Genomic DNA, 21,367 nt, shown 5'->3' on the forward strand with positions numbered 1-21,367 from the left:
TTGCATAACCACACATTCATTTGACTCTTCCCTTTGCTTCCCTCTTCTCTGAAGTCAGTGCTTCCGACTCTGTCGGTTGGCACTCTGTACAGTCTCCCACTTCCTACTGCTGTTCCTTTCACACAGCTCTGCTTCAGAGGAAACAACGGGAAAGGAGCCCATAGAAACCGTTGCTTCAGTAAGCTTATGTCATACAATTAAACATTCAATATCTTCCTCATTGATTTTATCTATTCAACCTCAAATTAGCCTTTGTAGTTTATTTAAGACATTGAAACGAGAGGAGGTATTTTACCTTTGTTGATACTCTGAGAAACATGTTGGAAGACAGGTTACCATTGGAAGAAAGGCATGATCAGGAAACCTACTTCGCACCTCCAGGAAGTCCTTGCCAAACGCCTGGACTAGAGGCATGTGGAATGAGACTGACTCTGCACATGATATAAAATAAAAGGTACGACTTAAAATATGAAATCCCTATCCAGACACATGTGTTGGATTAGAAAACACATAAAATGAATCTGCTGGAATAACATGATCTCCGGAAACACATTTAGATTGAACACTGTGATAAATTGATGTTTCAGCGTAATCTAAATTTAGGTTCCTTTCTGTGTTTACAGCTTCTTAATTACATGCAATGTTTTGTGGTCATAGTCCCATATGTCCATTACTTTTTCTTACTTGCCCTTCTGATCAGCTAGCCCTGCCCCTGCTTATGTATGTATGCACAAGTCTTATGCAGTGGTCACATCTGCTATGTATTTGCAATGGTCGCATTACATCCAGAAAAGAGCATTTTAAAGTGATGTTTCAACAATGTCAAGCAACCAGAGCTTCCAGGGACTAAGCCACTACCCAAAGACTATACATGGACTGACCTTGGACTCTGACCTCATAGGTAGCAATGAATATCCTAGTAAGATCACCAGTGGAAGGAGAAGCCCTGGGTCCTGCTAAGACTGAACCCCCAGTGAACTAGACTGGTGGGGGGAGGGCGGCAATGGGGGGAGGGTTGGGAGGGGGACACCCATAAGGAAGGGGAGGGGGGAGGGGGATGTTTGCCCGGAAACCGGGAAAGGGAATAACACTCGAAATGTATATAAGAAATACTCAAGTTAACAGAACTGTGCTATTTTCTCGGGTTTTGTTTTTTTACTTTTTTTTTTTTTAATGGAGTGTGCTGGATGTCTCTACAGTTTTGTTCAGATGACTGCAGAACCTGGAAAAGCTGTTGCTGCTGTTGATGCATAACACACTGCTATTATTGGTCTTTTTATATAAATATAAATATATATATACAGATATATAATTTGAATTTTTTGAAACTTTACCTGTGCTGTCAACTTTCAAAAAAAGTATCCCCGTTTACTGTGTTGAGTTGGCACTGTACAGAAATTAACAGCCATATTGGTCTAGAAATGTTGAACTTAAGTTTTTTCCATTTGTACAGGGGTAACACACTGTATTAAATATGTAAGGTCTTATATACGTGGGTTTGATTACAAAAACTAATAAAGTATTCTCTAAATTAAAAAAAAAAAATGTCAGGTTCTGGGAACGGACTGGAAGGAGTTAGAGAAAGAGGAAACCATAATCGGGATATATTGTATGGGGAAGAAACGTTTATTTTTAATAAAAGAAAAAATATGTCAAAAAAAAGAAATACTCAAGTTAATAAAAAAATAATAAAAAAATAAAGTGATGTTTCTTTCCTCTAGCTCTTACAATTCCTCTCTCTCTCTCTCTCTCTCTCTCTCTCTCTCTCTCTCTCTTAACTTTTAAGTAATACGATGTCCTATTTAAGACTGAGCACTCAGCTTTCCTAGTGTTTGATAAGTCATTAATTTCTGCTTTAGCCTATCCCAGTAATAAAAGGATAATCTGAGTAAGTCAGAATTGCATCCATCTATGTGTATGGGCTTATGTACTTATAAAACAGTTTAATTGCATGCCCACTTGGCAAAATCCCCTCAGAGACCCACAACTACCCTAGCCATAGACTTAGACCAAGTTTATGGTGCCGGGCAAATAATTCCTCCCATGGAGAAAGCTTCAGATACAAATTAAGTAACAGTTGGACATGTCACCATTGCACTTGGCAGATTTATATTTTGGCTGACAGACCAATATTGCAACACGTAGGGTCTAAATTTGACTTTAAATTGCTGATAGCTTTGCTCTTGCTACAGCCTCATGGAAACTTTTGGAAATTTCTAGCTCATTTCCGGGTTGAGTTTGCTGACCTACATCAAGGTAAGTGCTGTCTTCAGTAATGGGGTCTTGCTGTATAGGATAGGATAGGCAACCAGGGCTTTGGAAAGAGCCAATACTGTTCTGTCAATCTCTGGCTCTCTGACCAACAACTCATATAGTGGTATCCTACTCATGACGTTTGGATTTTGGGTTAAAACCTGTAAGGTGGCAGCGGTGTTACCACCCATGAAGTATAGCTCCATTATAGGCAATTTTTGGTTCATTCATAAAGTACAAATATTTTATATGGCCTTTTCATGGATCCTTGATTTTGGTTTATATACTCCTTCACCCTTTTCTCTGCTCCTCATTCTCATTCCTGTTTAAACTTTTCTGTCCTCAGCATCTCCATTTTTTGACTCTGATCAATGGAAAGGTTATTTTCCAAACTCCAGATATGTGTGGCTGTCCTGTTATTTGTTCGCCTGTTCACAGCATGCTCACATCTGCCTTTTTTGATGAAATGCTTGCTTGCGGGTGCCTTAATTTTTGAAATCATTTTGGCTGCTCCTTATGACACTTTCAATGCTCTTTTCCACTCCAATCTAATTACCATGTTTTACAAATAATAGGAAGTGAACCAGGAATCTATTGTACTGTTTTGTGGGTAGAATGTTAAAACATAAAGCAGTTAAATTAAACTCTATATTTACCTGTAGTTACTACATTTAAAAAAGTGTAAGAAAAAAATAGAGTCCTCCAACTCCAGAGAATAACTAATCCTAAAGCCCCCTTCTCTATAGAAACAGTGTAATTTGCATTTATTCCCTTATATTTACTACCTTATGTGCTAATAAATGTAATATAATGCAATTTGTTCCACAAAATTATATTGCCTTATTACATCAAGTTATCACGCACAATTATGGCTCCATTCCTCTGATATTTAATAGGCATAAAATATCCTCTTCCATTTCTGTCTATTTACGTTTTATTTATCTACAAACAAATGAATTTATATACACATACAGAACCCCAGAAAGACAAATATATGTACTACCTGTGAATTTATATGCAGACTATGTATTTTAGTTATATGCATATATTTCATATATCTTTGATAGTTCTTAAATGCATATTTTACCTCTAAAATATATACCTATATACAACATGTGTGTACTTATATGCACCTGTATATATAAACAAGTGACTCATCACAACGTAAATGCAACCACCAGATTAAACAATGGAACACTGACATCTCCAAGGTTTCACACATACATCCTTCCCAGTTACCACTTTCTCTTTCACTTCTAAAAGACCAGCAGATTTTCTCCCATGATTCTAGAGACAGACCATTGTTTCCCTATGTGTGAGTGAGGGTGTGCTAGAGACTAAAAACAGAAATCCTACAGAGTGCTGACTTCTGCATTTGAGCAGCGGCAGGGGTATGCAGGAGACTGCCCAACAGAAAACCCACGAAGACTCAGCAGAAGTATGCAGATGGCTGTGTGGTGCTGTGCCTGAATCCATGCTATAGCCACTCAGGCTCCATGAACTAAAGTCCATTTGGAAATGGTTTGTGAGGTAATGGAAAAGTCTCTTTTATTATTCAGTTTTCTAGCTGAGGATTAAAGCTTGGGGAAGATGATGAAAGAGCTGATGTCAACCTGACCTGAAGCGGACGCCACTTGGGTGACAAATCACTGTATTTTTGTTCTGACAGTCACCTGTGTTTTCTCATGACTCCAGAGAAGAATTGCCTGTTTCATTTACCTCACTTCATTTCGGTATTCAAAAATAGCACAATGAATGACATAGCTCTGATTATTTCCCCAAGTTTGGATATAAAGTGCACTGAAGAGAAATAAAGTGGGGACAGGAAACATGGGGACCAGAAAACAACCCAAGCAATGGTGGAAAATCACAGTTCCCATCACTGCCACAGGTGGCACTGTGGAAGTGAGATATGGTCTCTATATACTAATAACTGCAGAATCCATTAGGGTGCAAACCTTGGGCAGAAACTTTATTCTTGATAACATTTGTGATGTGCACTGAACGGTTAGGATTACACCAACCCAGACAATGTTCAGATGCATATCTATCCTAGGGAGACTTATGCTGAAGTTGTCTGTGGAGACAAAGTATGAAAGGGGATTTAATGGCCAAATACAGAGAGCTCATTAAGGACTTTCATAAATAACCCCGTAAAATTATGACCGCATTGCTAATAAAGGGGATGTGGCATAGGTAGCAAGATAAATCTTTTCTAAGGGAAGAATTGCGTTCTCAGATAGAGTTTCAAACTGAAGGTAAATGCATACAGGTCCCATAAGAACGAATCTGTTTGTATAGCATAATTCAAGAAAATGTGCTTTACCCACCAGAAATATATTATAGGAATATGTAAATTCTATAATTTGTAGTAATTAAAAAGATCTTTAAAAATATATTTGTAGCTCTTTCACCTAGGTCATCAGTGCTTAATTACCACAGATTTCTAGAAAAATACTATTTTTTTTCTTTTTTTTTCTTTGCATGTTGTCATTTTCTTGGTAGGAGATATTTTGGTTTTGTATTTTTGTTGTAGATTCATCTTGTTTTCTATCTCTAGGGACTATCAGAGGCAAAGCATACAATCTTCTACTGTATTTCAATATTCTGTGGCTTGGCTTAGTCAGAGCATTGAACAGGTTGTCTGAATTGAAATGTGAACTGAAGACGGACAGATCGATCAAGCATAAAATTGGTAAGCACATACATAGCTGAACTCAGCAGTACCATCCGTCAACTGCACGTGTTGGACATCTATTGACTACTTCATTCAACAGTATGGGCTACACATTCTTCTCAGGCACACATGGTGTATTCACTGTAACAGACCTTGCACTGAGTCATAAGACACAGCTGACCCTTTGAAAAGAAAAGAAATTATGTAACATCTGCTCTTAGACTACCGTACAACTAAATTGAGTTCTAATCAGAAATAAGTGGAGAATAAGTATCACTTCTATCCAGAAGTGATAGACATGGATCAAAGGAGAACTTTCCAAAGAAAATCTTTAAGAATTTTAATGAAGAAAAGTGAAAACATAACTTAGGGAAATCTGTGGGGTTTAGTAAAAGCATAACTTACGTGAAAAATGATATCAATGAATGCAAAGATTAGAAAATAATAACAGCTCAGATTCCACTTTATGAAGCTAGAAAAAGAAAATCAAATTCAGTGCAAAGTAAGTGGAAGAACACTAAATATTAAGTCAGAATTCAACTGAGCTAAAATTAGGAGCTCAGCATAGAAAATCAATGAAACCAAAAGTCTAGACGTTAAAAGGTCCAATTAAAAAGAATAAGCCTCGGGGCTGGGGATTTAGCTCAGTGGTAGAGCGCTTGCCTAGGAAGCGCAAGGCCCTGGGTTCGGTCCCCAGCTCCGAACAAAAGAACCAAGAAAAAAAAAAAAAAGGAATAAGCCTCTAGTTCAACTAAGAAAAGGATAACTACTATCAGAAACAATAGAAACAATGTATTAACCAATTATGTATCAAGATCTGGGTGGGATTGAGTTCAAGAATGAAATATTATTTAGCATAGGAATAGAAGAAATTCCCTAGGATGAGCATGAGAATCCTATGCATGGACCTGTAACTCCCATGCTCAGAATGAGAAGAGTGCTGATGGACTACCTGATGCTTTCATACTTAGTAGGTTGGCAACACTGAACATGGGCAACCTGGAGTGGTCATACTTGAGAATTGAATACTGTACATCGATGACTTTCATCTGTCATATTCATGAAGACATTGAACTACTAAGGATAAAGCGAGGGATAGAAAAATAACAAGATGGGATCTGACTCCTGTTTCTAGTTTCTATTTATATAAAAAAGACCAACATGAAGACACATTAATATTTCCCAACTCGTCACATCATATTGAAATTTCTTAAAGCCTGTGATCTCTTATTGTGCTACCCTTTATCTTTTTTCTCCATGCAAGCTATGAATAGAATACACAGATGATGCACATGTAATCCTACTAACAGACATGTTTCTTTGTGACCTACAAAACTGTGCTATAAAGAAAACCCACAGTGGTCATGATGACACACATCTGTTAATTCCTGGAAGATTGTGAGTTCAAGGACAGCCTGGGCTGGATAGTGAATCCGTGCCTCTCAAGAGAGAGAGAGAGAGAGAGAGAGAGAGAGAGAGAGAGAGAGAGAGAGAGAGAGTAGATAAAGTGTTCTGGTATAATATGGAATAGTAGACAAAAAAATTCATGACTGTCTTCTTCATTTTCCCTGAACTACAAGTGGCAATTTGATCCAGAGGGAATAACCTTCATAAATGAGATTACTGCCTTTTCAGTATGGGCCCAAGGTCCCCAGGAGTTTGCTGGGACTGAGGCAGCATTTTTCACCCTTGTGGGGAAACCCTTCTAATTAAGGTAGAAGTCTAACCAGAGTGAATAGCAACTCTGAACTCGGTCTAAAATAGAGAACACGCTTTACCAGCAAGCCCCTCTCTTACCTTGTCTGCAAAGCTCAAAACCCCACACCCTCTACCTGGATTAGGTCAAGTAATCCTTGGCAGACCTTCAAGTTCAACTTCCTCTTTTCCTGATAAGAGACTGCCCAGCAAGCACTTGGGATTCCTGAAATGCCTCTCCATACAAATGAGGCATTCAGAGTACTTCAAACTCCAGACAATGATTTTTTGTTCACCCTGAAGACTCCTTTCCACTCTCCAAAATTCATATACAGCTCTTTCCACCTTGAATAAAGAATAAAGTTCATGGGGACAAGATATTCTATGAGAGCTGTAACTCTAAGATCCTTGGAGAAGCCCCTCTTACAACCCACACCCCATATTCCTGTCCTCCCTCCCCTTTCTTTCCCACCTTTCCCCCACACCTGAAACACCCTGCCAGACCATCCTGCAAATGCCACTTGTACCAGCCTCCATTTTATCCTTGTAACCCAGTGTACAGTGACATCTGGAGACCCTGAGAAAGAGGAATGGACCACAGCTGGCACCCAGTGAGCATACCACATACCTTTCCTTATTCTTAGACTCCCTGCTCCCTAGACTGACAAAGCACCATTTTTCTTGTCTTCTTAGCCTTAAGACAACCATTGTGAGACTATCCAGCTTCTGGTCAATTAGGTCCACCTAATAAATCACCTTTTGTAATTATAGATGTGCTCAACTGGTTCAATTCTCCTGGGAGAATCCAGAATCCAACAAATCTTATGTCTGCTTTTGAGAAGCATCCTAAGAGTTAAGCACTTCATCTAGTCAGAACAGGCTCTGAGTCATCTGAAGATCTTGGGCCTGTATTCCTTGACTGGGTTTCTCTATGCCTGTGAATGTTGAACTCTCTATCTTTAGCATTTGTCTGTGGCAACTATGCATTAACATGTAATTGAAAGCTCACTGAATAGCACTAGTGTCAACATGGATGAGTTAAGACTGTGTCATTGTGTTAGTCATTAAATTGAGGACTTCATCTTTCAGAAGCAGTCTACAGTAGGATCAGATTTATTCTGCTTAAACCATTCCCAATATTCGATGCAAAAGATGCTATTAATAATTAAGGAGTGTTGCATCCTAGAGGGGACCAGGAGGTAAAACAATGATGGCTAATTTTCTTTGTTCCGGTACTTAAACTCTGAATAAATTCTGCAACTTCAACAGGTGTTGGGTTTTTTTTTTTTTTATTTCATTCAATACCACTGAAGTAAAATTTGGCAGCAATTATGTGAAGAACATCTTGTAATGAATTCTAAGAATATTTTGTTCCTGTTTTTAGTACCAAATGTTGACACAGGAAATTTTCTTTAATAGTGGGATTTACGTTTTATTGTAGTTGTGACCTAGCTTAAACACGAATAAACCTGTATTCAGAGTCTTGGATTCCAAAATGTGTCAAATCTGAGGCCCCAATCATTCTATTTTGATAAGCACTCAAGGGAAAAGTCAGTGTGTATATTCTCTTTCCCTTTATCAACATCTAATTTTTACACATTTTATAGTTTTCACTTACATTTAAGATGATTATAACATATTTCACATAGAGTACCTAGGAGGAGATGAGGAAGAAGAAACTGATCATAATATTGTACGAAAGGTAAACTCTTTTTATAAATAGAACAATAAGAAACACGGTGGCCACCATACATCTCATATCCACATTAGAAAGTCAATGGCGTAAAACAAACCCTTTGACCCTGGAGCTGTTAGAGAGGGTCACTTATTTTATATTTGACAATCTGCTAGCATTAAGTTTCACTGGATGTCTATTGCCATCATTCATTCACTCAAGATAATCTGTTGTGTTTGTGGTAAAAATAAAAATGAGCTAATGGGTGCTTTCTTTTCCTTTTTTCTCCATTGTGTTATTTATCCCCTAACTTCTTTGCAATGAAGTTGGATTGGAGGGGTTAATTTTAACAATCATTCTCCCTCATTACGGTTACTAAACCATTTCAACTATTTTATAAGTAAAGGATGTGTAGATGTTTCTTAAGATCACTATGTGTATTCACAGTGGTCCAGGGTTCTTTTCAAATGGTGTGGAAGGCATACAAGCTTCTATGCTTAACTCTCTGAAGGAATATCTGTTGAGTGATCGAGAACTCAGATCTGGTCTTCCAATTCTAAGTAAGTGTTTTTCCACCACAAGCACATTTAGCAAATTTCCAGTTTGTACCGAAGTTGATGTTTGAGATTTTCAAACCCATCTAGGTTTCTTATCATTGGCTTTTAGACAAATTGAGTAAACACTATTGCACGGAGCCTTATTGGATTTGGGCCTAGCTGCTTTTTGACTGCATGGCTCAAAGTGACTAGGTGACTCTGGGGTGTTTGGCCACAGAGACTCACCCCTAAGATGACTGCCATAAGTCTTAAGATTGTTGGACAAAGCCTCTCCCATGAATTTACGGCACAGGAAGATAACATTCAAGGGATGCCTCAGCTCGAACAGATACCAGTTATCTCCTCGGTCTACACCCGGTTTCTCCACCACCTGACCTCATCGCCTGACCTCTTTGCCTCCAGCTATCACTGCCTATACCCTCCTCTCCCCCTCCTTCATGTTTCACACTCCCCCTACCTGAAAGCCTTAAAAGCTGTAACGTTCATCCCAATAAACGAGACCTTGACAATAGAATCTTGCTTGGTCTCCTTCTTCTCTCACCCCCCCATTTAGGCCCAAGGGTAGCGCCCCTTCGGGACTCTGAATAACTGGGTCCCTGCTGGCGGGGACATGTGGCACCCAAACAGGGACCCCGAAGTACGGCCAACTACCGGACGACGGAGACAGGAGATCCGCGGAGAGATTGAGGACTCTTCAGGCTGCATCGCTCGTGCATCGCTGGAGAGGGAGGTAAAACCGGTCGAATAAGTGTCGTCCCATCGCCATGGGGAAGGTATGGATTTAGGAGGCTTGTTTCATAGGAGAGATCAAACGCTCACTCAGGGAGAGAGGATTAAGAGTTAAAAAAAAGGATTTAATCAAGTTTTTTTTTTTGTTTTATTGATGAAAGGTGTCCCTGGTTAATTTTAAACAGTGTGGGGCTAGCTTAAGTAAAACTTGTAATAAAAAAGGGACAAGGTAATGGTAAAGTGTTTTTGTGTATGCGTTCTTTTAGAGTTATGTTTTAGTCTTTGGACCCCGACTAGAGATAGTTTACACCCTAGACATGAGAGAGAATGGGTTTGGGAAAAACAATCCTCCCGGACTCTCCACAGAAGAGAAAAACTTTTTAGAGCTCTCCTGGGAACAGAAGAAAGGCAGGAGACGTCCTGCCTCTCTGCTGGCTCCTATTAGAGAAATGCTTATTTCTGGTTCTGGGTTCCATAGGTAGGATATGTAGGTCCCTTCGGTGGGACACCATCTAGTTTTTTCACTCTTTGTCTATTGTCTGTCCTTGGTGCACCAACCTGTCCATGTCTGTCAGTTTATGTCTGTGGTTTTTGTTTCTTGTTGCTTAAATGTTTTATGTTTCATGTTCAAAAGAAAAAAATGGTAAAAACTTTATCTGCCGGTCGTTCACACCTTGACTTGGTTTTAACTCATTTCAAGAAGGGAACAACGAATAAAAAGCAGTTTCAATTGGCTTTTAGAGCCTGCATCTGTAGCTAGAAGCCTAAGTCCATTGGGCAAGCTCCCCAGGGGGCTGGCTAAATGTTTACACTAGCCGATCCTAAAGGCCCCAGGAGTTTCACAGTTTCTATGGTAATGAAACTCATAGCTGTTTCTCTTAGAAAAATCCCTGACTTATTATTAGACTTAGCAGGTGACAAGGTGCTTCTCTTAAAATCAGAGCTAGAAAAGTAAAAATGGTGCTTGGTCTAAATATTAAAGACATGTGTAGCCACTTCAATTTTGTTTCTGATTGGTTTTAAATGTATAAATATGCTCTACATGCCTTGGTTATGGGCTATTGGCTTTCAAGTTATTAGATATGGTTAAAAAGGTGTAACATTGGTAACAGAAAGTTGACTTAAAACTGTAATTTGGATAAAGTCATTCTAGACAACATGTGACATGGGCCAACCTAGGGAAACAGGTCTAAATTGAGGTAATATTTTTATGGAATTCTTATTCTAAAAACCAGGCTTCTAAAAGATTTTAGGGCAATGTCTCTTTGTTGAGGTATTGGAGACCACACCATCGTGCGTTCATATGTAGGAATTGGCAGTCAAACTTAGTAGCATGAAGGACAGACTCAGTGTCTTGGAGACTGGATTTTGGAGACTAGTTTGTTGGAGGTTGAGTTTTGCTCTCCAAAGTTGTGGTTTGCCCTGGAGTTACCTGTATTTTGATGCTAATTCCACTGCCCCAGGGACAGCTGCCTAGTCAAGTACTCAGAATTCAGGTGACTTCCCAAAGTTGTGGCTGTGCTCTGGTGTTACAAGGAGAACTTAAAGATTGTGATTAAAGATTGCCAGTATTACATTGACTAACTCAAACTTATTTATAATTAAGAAAAAATCAAACAGGTAGAGATTGTTACAGGATTTACGAAGGATTAATGCAGTTTGTTTATATGGAAATTTTTAGTACAAACCTTTGCTCTCAAAATGAGCTTTAATATTTGGGGAATAGCTATTGCTCCAGAAAAGATTCAATATTCATTTTTAACATTTAAAACTAATTTTAAGCTTCTAAGGATATGTTAATTGCCAAAGTACCTCACCTTACCAGAAGACTTAACTTTGTTATCCTCATTGGAGATAAAGCTTTTGTCGTATTAGTACAGAATTGTAGGCTAGAGTCATGGAAATATTTTAAAAAGAAACCTGGTAAAACATATCTTATTCCAAACAGCAATTAAATTGGTTATTACAAAATACTGATCTTTGGCCTATTACATATACAAATTTCAGACAAAATTGATAATTTTACTCTTTGCATGTTTTTGTACTTCCTATAAATTTGTGCATGCAACCCATAGGAAATGAGCTTACTGTATTTATAGGTGGTTCATCTAATGAAAAGGCTACATATATGATTGGATCACTTGTTTATTCTCTTGAGTTTCTCCTGCTTCAGCACAGATTATTAAATTACATGCTGTAGCCACTGTTTAAAAAAAATCAAGCTTTCAATTCATATACTGATAGCCAATGTGTGGCTTATGGTTTACAGTTGATTAAAAAGTTTCCCTTTTTAGATACTACTAGCCCTCAAATTTTACAATTACTTAATGCTTTATTAGAGGCAGGTTTTTCTACTTAAAATCAGTGAGTGATGATTTCAGTGTGAATGTCTGACAACTCACTGTCCTTTCAGTGCTCTGGCTCAGACAACTAAACAAAACCATAGACCCAGCTCTTTAAAAATGATAATGGAGTTGATAACACTCCCTCACAAATAGAGGAAGACTCCATTTGCTTACTTTCAACTCCCATCCTCACCTTGCCAGCTCTGGGATTTCTAGTACAACTGAATCTGGATGCTTATGTTTAGGTAAATAAAGCTGGTGAGGGGCTGGAGTGATGGCTTAGTGGTTAAGAGCACTAAGTACTGTTCCTTTATAGGCCATTTAAGAACTCAAACTGGATTGCCTGGACCCCTTAGCAAGGGAGGACAATGATACGAGGCAGATTATAGGCCTTACATAGGAACAATTAGTCAAAAAATCTCATTCTTTATATCACCAAAACAATAATGCTGGAGATAATAATTTGGTATAAAAGTCAATTTATAAATACAAGTGCTCAGTGTCCTCAATTTAATCCTCGAAGGACTTATCTTAATAAATAATATCTTAACGATATCTTAATAAATAAAAAGGGGGGAGTTACATCCCTGTATGCTATATAATTATTTAATAATACTTTTATTTCCAATTTTAAAATTTGTATGCCAAGGAACATTTTGAGTTTATGGCACCCTACAACTAGGCATACTTCTGCCTAGGTGAAATAGAAAGATCCACATATTGGCATGATCCTGTTCAGATATTTTATATGGGGAAGAGGGAATCTTTATGTTTTTTCTACAGGATGCTACAGGAGTGTGCCAGCTGCCCGAGTGGCTGGTGAGCCATGCTGATCCTGGGAGCATGAAAATTCAGGTCTCGTGGTGCAGGTCCCTGGAGTCATTCCTCTGCCCTGAGAGGAAGATGGAAGATTCCCCCTCATCTTTTGTCATCACAGAGATTTTGGCGTTGCTGCAGTCATCGTGTCCAGTCCCACCGCGGCCTGCGCTCCAACCCTCTGTGCACTGCTGCTTTCTGGAGAAGACTGGACTCCAGCTGTTACCCCTGTCCCCCTCATTCCCCTGGTGACTCTTGCTGCCTTAACTGGTGTTGTCATTTTGCAGTCTGTAGCTTCACAGGAAGGCCATCTGCGTGAAGCTGCTGTGGACTGGGGAACTCTGCCCTGGTTCTGCAGATCTCAGACATGGTTCCATTGCTTGCTGCTTGTTCCAGAGAAGAATGACCGATCCTGAACTGTCCTGGGAAGGACCTTGGCACTTTCGCTGCTATTGTAGCAGCCATTACTGCTGCAGCCATTGTGTCTGCAGTGTCTGGAGTTACCCTCCCCCAATCTATTGTTAGGCAAGCACAGTGGGTGAACTTTCTGGAGTAGTTGCTAACAATTGGGAATTCTAAATGTTATTACAGGAGAGGCTTGACTAGGCCCTTGGTGGTATGGCCATAACAGCTGAGGAGAAACAGAGAGACAATGAACAAGATGAGGTGCCCACAACATATCGGGAGAGGCTCAACTTCCACAATCTCTTAAATTAATGCAATCTGGCCCCTGCTCTTTCGCCCCTGGGCTCAAGTGAGAGGAATGAGAAGATGACCTGATGTAGCTTCTTCAGTGACGGGCAACTTCCTCTGACCCCTGACCAATCTAAGACATGGTGCCTTGCGGGCGACAAGGTGATCCTATGACGGATAAGGCTGGGGTTCGAGAGGTCGATCCTAAGACAGAGGTGGCTACACCCCGTTTAAACGTGCGGGCCGGTCAAATGCTCCTATGCCCAGTTTCTCCCCCAATAACACACATGTATAGCCCAGGACAGTGTGTTACAGCATAAGTTCATTCCTAGCCATTGGGGTGCAGTCCTAACTGCAAGAGTGGCTCACCATGGCCAAGCTGGGCACTCTGTGAGGCATATCTGATCTCTCTCAGACCACTACTTCCACCTAATGGTCTTTTATAAAAGAAAAATGGGGGAGATGCACGGAGACTTATTGGATTTGGGCTTAGCTGCTTTTTGACTGCATGGCTCAAAGTGACTAGGTGACTCTGGGCTGTTTGGCCACAGAGACTCACTCCTAAGATGACTGCCATAAGTCTTAAGATTGTTGGACAAAGCCTCTCCCATGAATTTACGGCACAGGAAGATAACATTCAAGGGATGCCTCAGCTCGAACAGATACCAGTTATCTCCTCAGTCTACACCTGGTGTCTCTACCACCTGACCTCATCGCCTGACCTCTTTGCCTCCAGCTATCACTGCCTATACCCTCCTCTCCCCCTCCTTCATGTTTCACAAAGGTCACTCCCCCTACCTGAAGGCCTTAAAAGCTGTAACGTTCATCCAAATAAACGAGACCTTGACAATAGAATCTTGCTTGGTCTCCTTCTCTCGCCCCCCATTTAGGCCCAAGGGTAGCGCCCCTTCGGGACCCTGAATAACTGGGTCCCCGCTGGCGGGGACACACTATGGGATGTCCAATTTTTGTAGATTTTGGGCAAAACAGAAAAGTCTCAGGTACAATAAATGAAATAACATATATTATTTAATTGAAAGAATAAACTAATCATTTGATAAAAATTCTGAAGTTATGGATAAAAAGTATTATGATGTTTATGTATGACTCTGATTTTAATTCAGTAGCAATTAAAATATTATCGTCTTTCATAAAACTTTCTGAGTTTTTTAAATTTAAAAATATTTTATTGATTCTTTAAGAATATACATTTTCAATCATTTTCAGTCACCCTTTCTCCAAGTTCTTCTAGATTTAATACCAAGATATATACATATACATATACATATATATATGTATATGTATATATCTTGTCCTTTTTCTTTAAAAACTATCAAAATTACATTGCACATGTATTTTTGAGTGTGGCCATCCAGTATAGCTTGGTTAACATATCAGGGGCCATAGTCTTAAATAAAACTAACTCTTGCCCTTCTGCCTGAGACAGATGGCTAGCTAGTCTGCTCGCCGGAAGAGGCTATATCCTTAGACAAACCAGAGGATCCACTGCACTCAGAACATTTGACATCATATCATGAAGCATACAAGAAGAACCACTGTACTCAAAACATTTGATACCACATTCTGAGGTACCCCAGGAGATCTACTATACCCAGGGCATCTGACACTACAACTGGAGACATCCCAGGAGGTCCACATACCACAACTTGAAGGCATCTCAGGAGTTCCTCTATACACAGGGCAACTGGGCAACGAACACCACAGTCTGAAGTCCTCCTGGGGGCTTTGTGGCATGCAGGGCAATTGACCCAAAAGATTGAAAGCCTTCCTGGAGTTCTTCTGCACACAAGGAAACAGTTTATTGACCCCCTCGGAGAGCAGCTTCACACAGGACAGCAGTGTGACTACTCCTACTCTGAAGACCCAACAATCTGAAGGGTTCCCAGGAGATCATCTGTAGCCAGGGCAACAAGTCAGCAGCTTCTCTGTCCCTCTGAACCCCACCCCCAGTTGGAAGGCTCTACAGGAGGTCTGCTATAGCCAGGGTCAGAGGCCTACCGGGAGACCTGTTGCAACCAGAGGCAGACTCCAGACAGAGTCACCTTGACCAGCATGTACTAGGGATAATCAGATGGCAAGAGGCAGCACAAGACCATAAGCAACAGAAGCCAATATATGTAAGCATCATCAGAACCCAGTTCTCCCACCACAGCAAGCCCTGAATACACCAACACACCTGAAAACCAGGAAGCTGACCTAAAATATTATCTCATGAAGATAATAGAATCCTTTAAGGAGGATATAAATAACTCCCTGAAAGAAGCACAGGAAAACACAGTCAACCAGGTAAGGAATTGCATAAAGTGGTTCAAGACCTAAAAGTTGAAGTAGAAACACTAAAGTAAACACAAATGGAGGCAAGCTAGGGAATGGAAAACCTAGGAAAGAGGTCAGGAAATGCAGATGTAAGTATCACCAACAGAATATAAGAGAGAGAAGAGAGAATCTCAGGCGTAGAAGATACTATAGAAGAGATTGACACAACAAAGAAAATTCGAAACATAAAAAACTCCTAAGCCAAAGCATCCAAGAAATTCAGGACACACTGAAAAGACCAAATCTAAGACTAACTGGAATAGAGGAGAATGAAGATTCCCAGATAAAATGACCTGAAAATGTCTTCAACAAAATCATAGAAGAAAACTTCCCCAACCTAAAGAAAGAGCCATAAAGGAATAAGAAACCTACAGAACACCAAACAAATGGGACCAGGAAAGAAAATCCTCTTATCACATAATAGTCAAAATACTAAATGCACAGAACAAAGAAAGAATATTAAAACCTACAGGAGAAAAGGGTCAAGTAACATACACAGACCTATCAGAATTACACAAGACAGAGACTATGAAAGCCAGAAGAGCCTGGTCAGAGGTCATGAAGACTCTAAGAGAACAAATGCTAGTGTAGGCTACTATACCCAGCAAAACTCTCAATCAACATAGATAGAGAATCCAAAATATTCCCGGACAAACCCAAATCCAAACAGTATCTATCTACCAATCCAGCCCTACAGAGGATCCTAGAAGGAAAACTCCAATACAAGGAAGATACCTCTACCAAAGAAAAGACAAGCATTTCACAACAAAGCCAAAAGGAGAAACCCACAAGCACATAAAGCTACCTACAAAAAACAAATAAAACAGGAACCAACTGTCATCTGTCTTTAATCTATTTCAATATTAATGAAATAACATTATTATAAAATGAAATAAGCTAACAGACTGAATGCACAAACAAGATCCAGCATTTTGCTGTATACAAGAAACACACCTCAATAAAAATAACAGACACTACCTCAGAGTAAAAGGATGGGAAAAAGTCTTTTAAGCAAATGGTCCCAAGAAACAAGCTGGAGTTGCCAACCTAATATTCAATAAAATAGACTTTCAACAAAAAGTTATCAAGTCTGATGAGGAAGGAAACTTCATATTCATTAAAGTAAAAATCCACCAAGATGAACTCTCAATCCTGAATATCTATGTTCCAAATGCAAAGAAACCTTATTACAACTCAAAGCACACATTGCACCTCACACAATAGTAGTGGGAGACTTCAACACCCCACTCTCACCAATGGACAGTTCATTGAAACAGAAACAAAAACAGAGACACAGTGAAACTAATAGAGGTTATGAACCAAATGGATTTAACAGATCATTTTACAGAACATTTCACCCTAAAACAAAAGAATACACCTTTTTCTCAGCACCTCATGGTACCTTCTTCAAAATCGAGTATATAAATGATCACAAAACAACCCTCAACCAGTACAAAAAGATTGAAACAATCCCATGTATTCTATCAGACCAGCATGGCCGAAAGCTGGTGTTCAATAACAGCAATAGTAACAGAAAACTCACATACATGTGGAAACTGAACAACTCTCTACTCAATGATAATTTGGTCAGGGATGAAATAAAGAAAGAAATTAAAGACTTCCTGGAACTTAATGAAAATGTTGGCATATCCTACCCAAACTTATGGGACACAATGAAAGCAGTGATAAGAGAAAAATCCATAGTATTAAGTGCACTGGTAAATAAACTGGAGAGATCTTACACTAGCAACTTAACAGCACACCTGAGTGCTCTAGAACAAAAAAAAAAAAAACAACTCACCAAAGAGGAGTAGACTGCAGGAAATAGTCAAACTCAGGGCTGAAATCAACCAAATAGAAACAAAAAGAACAATACAAAGAATCAGCAAAACCAAAAGCTGGTTCTTTGACAGAATCAACAAGCTAGATGAACCCCTAGTCAAACTGATTCAAGGGCCCAGAGGCAGTATCCAAATTAACAAAATCAGAAATGAAAAGGGAGACATAAGCACAGAATCTGAGGAAATTCAAAAAAATCATCAGATCCTACCACAAAAGCCTATACTCAACAAAACTAGAAAATCTAGAAATGAATGATTTCTAGACAGATAACACAAACAAGGTTAAATCAAGAGCAGGTAAACTTTCTAAACAGTCCCATATCCAATAAGGAAATTGAAGAAGTCATTCCAGGGTTAGTTGGATTTAGTTCAGAATTCTACCAGACCTTCAAAGAAGACCTGATATCAATATACCTCAAACTATTCCATAAAATAGAAACAGAAGAAACACTCCCTAATTAATTCTATGAAGCCACAATTACTCTGATACCTAAACCACACAAGGACTCTATCAAAAAAGAGAACTTCAGACTAATCTTACTTATGAATATTGATGCAAAAATACTCAATAAAATTCTTGCAAACTGAATCCCAAGAGCACATCTAAGCTATCATTCACCATGAGCACGTAGGCTTCATCCCAGGGATGCAAGGTTGGTTCAATATATGAAAATTCATTAACATAATCCACCATATAAACCAACTCAAAGAAAAAAATCACATGATAATTTCCTTAGATGCAGAAAAAGTATTTGACAAAATACAACACCCCTTCATGTTAAGGCACATACCTAAACATAATAAAAGCAATGTACTTCAAACCAACAGCCAATATCAAATTAAATGGAGAGATAATTGAAGCAATTCAACTAAAATCAGGGACAAGACAAGGATGCCCACCCTCCCCATTTCTATTCAACGTAGTGGTCAAAGTGCTAGCTAGAACAATAAGACGACAAAAAGAGATCAAAGAGATATAAATTGGCAAACAAGAATTAAAGATATCACTATTTGCAGATGATATGATAGTATATATAAGTGAACCCAAAATTCTACCAGCGAACTTCTCCAGCTGATAAACAACTTCAATGAAGTGGTTGGATATAAAATTAACTCAAATAAAACAGTAGCCTTCCTTTATACAAATGATAAACAGACTGAGAAAGAAGTTAGGGAAACAACTCCCTTCACAAGAGCCTTAGATAATATAAAAGATCTTGGGGTAACTCTAACCAAACAAGTGAAAGGTCTTTGTGATAAGAACTTCAAGTCTCTCAGGAAAGAAATCAAAGAAGATCTCAGAAAATGGAGGTATTGCCCATGCTCATGGATTGGCAGAATTAACATAGTAAAAATAGTCACCCTACCAAAGGCAATATACAGATTTAATGCAATCCCCATTAAAATTCCAACACAGTTCTTCAAAGACATGGAAAGAACAATTCTCAAATTCATTTGGAAAGGCAAAAAACCCAGAATAGCGAAAACCATTCTTAACAATAAAAGAATGGCTGGGAAAAATCACAGTCCCTGACTTCAAGCTCTACTACAGGGCAATGGTGATAAAAACTGCAAGATATTGGTACAGAGACAGACAGGTGGATCATTGGAATAGAATTGAAGAACCAGAAATAAAACCACACACTTATACACACTTGATCTTTGACATAGAAGCCAAAAAAAAAAAAAGCATCTTCAATACATGGTGCCAGTCTAACTGACTGTTTGTATGAAAATAGACCCATATTTGTCACCATACACAAAATTCAATTAAAGTGATCAAGGACCTCAACATAAAACCAGACACACTGAATCTAATAGAAGAGAAAGTGGGAAAGAGCTGCGAATTCATTATCACAGGGGGAAATTTCCTTAACGGAATTCCAATGGCTCATGCTTTAAGATCAAGAATTGATAAAGGGGACCTCATGAAACTGGAAACCTTCTATAAGGGAAGGGACATAATGAATAAGACAAACCAACATCGTACAGATTGGGAAAAAATATTCACTAACCCCACATCTGATAGAAGGCTAATAACCAAAATATATAAAGAACTCAAGAAGCTTACCACCAAAAAACAAACAAACAAAAAGCAAAAAATAACAAAAAAAACCCCAAAACAAAACAAACAACCCAATTTTTAAAAAATGTGGTATAGAACTAAACCAAGAATTCACAACAGAGGAATCTCAAATAGCTGAGAAGCACCTAAAGAAATGTTCAAAGTCCTTAGTGATCAGAGAAATGCAAATCAAAATGACCCTGAGAGTCCACCTTATACCAGTCAGAACAAAACCTCAGATGAGATCAGGTGAGGATAGGGAGAAGAGGAACACTCCTCCATTGTTGGTGGGATTGCAAGTTCGTACAACAACTCTGGAAATCAATTTGGAGGTTCCTCAGAAAATTCGAAATAGACCTAAAGACCCAGCAACACCACTCTTGGGAATATACCTAAATGATACCCCAGCATGCCACAGAGGCACATGTTCCACTACATTAATGGCAGCCTTATTTGTAATAGCCAGAACCTGGAAACAACCCAGATGTCCTGCCACAGAAGAATGGATACAGAAAATGTGGTTCATTTACACAGTGGAGTACTACTCAGCTATTAAGAATGAGGACATCTTGAGTTTTGCAGGCAAATGGATGGAACTAGAAAATATCATCCTAAACAAGGTAACTTAAACTTAAAAGGACATGCACAGTATTTTCTCACTAATAAGTGGATATTAGCCACAAAAAAAAGTACAGAATACCCAAGATACAGTTCACAGAACTCAGAAAAGTCAACAAGCTGAAGGCCCCAAGTGAGGACACCGCGGAGAAAAAAGCAACCACAAGGGGAGAGGGAGGGAGGGACAGGGGAGGAAAAGGGGATGGGGTCAGTGGGAGAGGGGAACATGATCTGTTATTTTGCTGTGGAAAAGGACTGAAGCCCTGAGGGACATCAGAAAGACTGGAAACCGGCAACCTCGGGAGGAAGGAGGTTGGGAGGACACTCTAGAATGTACCAGAGACCTGGGATGTCAGAGACCCTCAGTAGTCATAGGGGGGACCCTAGATGAAATGCCCTACAGTGGGGAAAGGGAACTTATTGAATACACTACTTGTAGAAAAACAGGGCATCAAGTGAGGGATGGGATTGCTATCCCACAATCAAAGCTCTGACCCATAATACTTCCTGTCTGAAAGAAATGCAGGGATGAAAATAGAAAAGAGCCTGAGGAAAAGAAGGTCCAGCAACAGGCCCAAAGTGGGATCCAGCTCAAGGGGAGGTCACAAGACCTAACACTACTACTGAGACTATGGGGCATTCACAAAAAGGGACCTATCATGGCTGCCCTCCAACAAGCAGGTGAAAAAGTCAGATGCAGATATGTGCACCCAACCAATGAACAGAATCTGCTGACCCCTCTGGTTAAATTAGGAAAAAACTGGAGGGAGCTTAGGAGGAGGGCAACCCTGTAGGAGGACCAGCAGTTTCTATTAACCTGAAATATCCAGACACTGGATCACCAACCAGGCAGCATACACCAGCTGAAATGAGACCTCCAACACATACACAGAAGAGGACTCCTAGGTCTCAGTTCTGTCAGAGAATGCACCAAACTTTCAAGAGACTGGAAGCCCCAGAAAGTTTAGAGGTCTGGTGGGGTGGGTGTAGTAGGGACATCTTTGTGGAGACTGGATGTGTGAGGGGGGCTGGGAGAAGTTATGGGATGTGAAATAGTCGGTTGGTG

The 21,367-nt window shown here is 39.5% G+C and overlaps 1 protein-coding gene across 3 annotated transcripts; it reads left to right on the top strand.

Annotated features, from left to right (window-relative positions):
- The first annotated feature begins 2,136 nt into the window (after positions 1-2,136).
- LOC147999814 (uncharacterized) lies at positions 2,137-14,288 on the top strand. Of its 3 annotated transcripts, none has more exons than XM_087593685.1 (5): positions 2,137-2,256; positions 3,637-3,783; positions 4,814-4,948; positions 9,411-9,587; positions 12,715-14,288. In XM_087593685.1, the coding sequence occupies exons 4-5, from the start codon at positions 9,468-9,470 to the stop codon at positions 12,997-12,999; spliced, it is 405 nt and encodes a 134-aa protein (XP_087449811.1). In that variant the 5' UTR covers positions 2,137-2,256; positions 3,637-3,783; positions 4,814-4,948; positions 9,411-9,467; the 3' UTR covers positions 13,000-14,288. The 3 variants fall into 3 exon arrangements, 1 of the variants encoding a protein (XP_087449811.1); XR_015642987.1 differs by lacking the exon at positions 4,814-4,948 and having other exon boundaries at positions 2,157-2,256; positions 12,715-13,678; positions 13,787-14,288; XR_015642988.1 differs by lacking the exons at positions 3,637-3,783; positions 4,814-4,948 and having other exon boundaries at positions 2,171-2,256; positions 12,715-13,678; positions 13,787-14,288.
- The last annotated feature ends 7,079 nt before the right edge of the window (positions 14,289-21,367 follow it).

This window comes from Rattus norvegicus, chromosome 18 (assembly GCF_021556685.1).
Source record: "Rattus norvegicus strain SHRSP/BbbUtx chromosome 18, alternate assembly SHRSP_T2T, whole genome shotgun sequence".
Taxonomy (NCBI): domain Eukaryota; kingdom Metazoa; phylum Chordata; class Mammalia; order Rodentia; family Muridae; genus Rattus; species Rattus norvegicus.